The 3,284-nt window shown below is 50.7% G+C and overlaps 1 protein-coding gene across 1 annotated transcript in view; it reads right to left on the reverse strand.

Moving 5' to 3' along the window:
- Nucleotides 1-838, reverse strand: part of APOBEC2 (apolipoprotein B mRNA editing enzyme catalytic subunit 2) — a 4,653-nt gene extending 3,815 nt beyond the window's left edge. Inside the window, exon 1 of the mRNA XM_029962509.1 lies at nt 455-838. Within this exon, the coding sequence (XP_029818369.1) occupies nt 455-579 (125 nt within the window). The 5' untranslated portion in view covers nt 580-838. The remainder of the gene's footprint in view (nt 1-454) is intronic.
- Nucleotides 839-3,284: the final 2,446 nt, after the last annotated feature.

Below are 3,284 nucleotides of genomic sequence, written 5' to 3' on the forward strand. Positions count from 1 at the left end.
CTGAACCTTCAGGTCTGTTGAAATATCTGTCCCTCAGGCCTATCAAGCAAATCAGCCATAGCAGGGGTGTTTTTCCTAATCCACAGGTAGAGAAACTCTCCGACAAGAACCATTGATCACAGCTAGAAATCAATATTCAGCTCCCATCAAGGCCAATCCCTCCATCCTGGTACCCTCAGCCAGCAATACCGGGGCTGCCTGCCCTGGGAGGGAACCAGCAGTGCAGAAACAGCCCCACTGATACAAAACCAGTGGATTTGTGTGCCTGCCTAGTGTGAATCCACCCTTCACAGCTCTGCAAAACTTCTAACAAAACCCCAAATAAATTTTAACCATATTCAGAAATGCACTGGCAGAAGATGCTGCTTTAATTGCCCACCATAAGAGCTGAGGCAGAGCCCTTTGAACATCCCCCCTTCACTCCCAGCCCCGTGTTTAAATCCAGATCTCTTACCCTGTCACGATTTCAAACGGTGGCAGGTCCTCCCTCTTCACCTTCTTCTTCTTGCCCTCGCCCTCCTCTGCATTGTCGGGTTCCCCGTTCTGGGCATTGCTGGGCTCCTCCTGCTTCTCTGCCATCTTCTGCACCACAGTGGGGTTCACTTGTGGCCACTGGGAGAGAGAAAGAGCAATTTCTGAGAGCTCTGGGAGCGCAGAGAGGAGGGAAAACAGAGCTGGGAGTTCCTGCCCCAGGCACAGTTGTCAGGAACTAAATATGGAACAAAGCAGCAGCGACAGAGGCTGGTTGGGGTAGGGTGACCCAGGGCTCTCGGGTGTCACCTCCTTCCCTTCTTTCTCCAGCTCCTTTCAACAATCCCTCCTGCTCCCCTTTTAATTTCAAATTAAGTGACAACTTCGCTGTGGGCGGGATAAGCAATGGGTGGAAATCCTGGAAGCACAAGTGTGTATTTATCTGTTCCTGTGACAGACACCTGGCACAGGGAGAGCTGGAGCTTCTCCATCTCCTTCCTCTGCCAGCTGATCCTCTTGCTGACCTTGAAGGACCACTGGTTTGGCTCAGGCACGAGGCTGAGCCATTTGGTTTGCTGAAAAATGCCTGGTTTTGGTGGATTTGGCCTCATGGAGCATCCCAGCAGCAGTGCCCAGAGGAGCAGGAGACCTGTGGTTCCTCCCACCCTGCACTGAACACGGGAGCTGGACAGGGTGAAATCCCATTGTTGGAGCTGCTGTCAGATCCTACTGCTGGAAATGCAAGCCAGAATCTTTTCCCAAATATCAGAAAGTCCAATTGGAATTCACAGTGGGCAGCAGTGCTGGTTCTGCCCCTTGCTCTGTACTTTTCCTCCCCGTTGCCTGAGTGTCCCATCAGTTCCCAGTGTCCTGGGATATCTCTGGGCTAGGGGAGGTTCTCTCTCTTTTTTATTTTCCTTCGGCATTATAAGAAATTCTTCCAATTTCTCACTCTAAATTTTAATCATTTAAACTTAGTATTAATCCCACATGAGCCAAGCTTGAGGAAAACCTGGGTGAGGTTTTTCCCAGGGACTGATCCTAGCATGCCACTGGGCAAAGGAGTGGGAAGTGTGTGGCTGTGCAGGAGTCATGTTGGAACCAAAGCACATTGGAAATCAAGTCTTCAGTACTGTGGGCTCTGCACTTAGCTCAGAACCCACCACCATCAAGATTTGGATCCATATGAAATATGCAGCTGTGTTTGATTGAGTATTCAGTCAGTACTTAGTGAAAATACCACTCTTAGTGTTGGGGAGGATAAACTGTATTCCACAGAGATCAAATAGGTGGGAATACCTGCCTTGGGGCCAAAGTCAGCCTTTGAGATCCTGTTATAGTCAGCTTTTTAGAGGCTTTGGAGGAGCCTGCACTATCACAAAGTGGAATAAATTTATGCAGTTGGGCAGATCATTTATTATCATAGGAAATTAATAATACATTATAATAGATAATTAACAATATGTAATAAATTATTATAATAGTTCTGCTACCTCCTCCAACCCCCTTGCTATCAGCCTGCCTTTCTGTGCTGAATGTCCTTTGGAGCTTTTCCTCAATGACATCATTACTGCAGTTTTTGGGATAACTTTTCCCTCTGTTTGCTGGTGATGAGGGTTGTTTATGTGGTGACTGACAGAGCACAGGGAGTTCTGTGACAACAGCTCGATTTGACAAGTTCCAAAGATTTGACAAGTTCCAAGACATCCTATTCATGGAACATATATCTTTCATGGTGCAGAGTTTTATTTATTTTCAAGCTTAAAATACTTTCCTGGAGGGCAGGTGAAGCCTTTGCCTCCTGCGTGGTAACCACGCTCCGATTGCAGCTCCCCCGTCCCGTTCCTGTCACCTCTGACATTTCAGGCGGTGCCTCTGGGGAGGGGAATCCTCTCTCAGTGAGTGACAGCTTGTTTCCTTCTAACCCTTATGCTCCAAGGCAGCATTCCAGCCCCTCTTCAGTCCCCCTGACCCACTTTGCTTTATTTTTGGAAGCTCTAGGTGGCTGGGGTCCCACCTTTCCTGCAGCCTTTAGCTTCCACCAGCCTGGCCCCTCCGCAGGGTCCAGGGCTGAGCTCTAATCTAATCTGGGGAATGTGGCACCGAGACTCTCCCTCTCTCCAGCCTTTCCCCAGCTGCTTCCCAGCTCCTTGTAGGGCAGTGCATGGAATAGCCATGATCCCCCCCTGCAGTGTCTGCCTGTGCCAAAATTATAACCGGGCACCCTGGAGCTGCTGTCAATCCCCCGGTGCAGCCCTGGGCTGGGTGAGGGCTTTGGGCACTTCTGCTGGGGGTTTGGAGGTGACCCCAGCTCCCCCGACGTGTGCATGTGTGTCCAGGGCTGTGTGAGCCTGGGATTAGTGCCTGAGGCAGCCAGGGAAGGTTTTTTCCATCAGCTTGTTGTGAGCCAGGCCGAGGGCACCGAGTGCCGAGAGGGGCCGGGGCTCAGGGAAGGGCCTCAGGGAGACTCAGGTTACCCCAAATCAGGCACTTGCCAGCAGCATTTTTATCAAGGTTTCCCTCCACCTGTCCCACTCCCCAGTGATTTGATATTTTATTTCACTGGCTCTGAATTTGTTCACAGAATCCCAGAATCATTGAGGATGGAAAATCCCTCCAGGATTGAGTCCAACCTGTGATCAATCCCCAGCTTGTCCCCCAGCCCAGAGCACTGAGAGCCACATCCAGTCCTTCCTTGGACACCTCCAGGGGTGGGGACTCCTCCACCTCCCTGGGCAGCCCCTTCCAAGGCCTGACCACCCTTTCCATGGAGAAATTCCTTCTGATGTCCAACCTGACCCTCCCCTGGCACA

Source organism: Manacus vitellinus, unplaced genomic scaffold (genome assembly GCF_001715985.3).
Source record: "Manacus vitellinus isolate BGI_N305 unplaced genomic scaffold, ASM171598v3 scaffold_47_pilon, whole genome shotgun sequence".
Lineage (NCBI taxonomy): Eukaryota > Metazoa > Chordata > Aves > Passeriformes > Pipridae > Manacus > Manacus vitellinus.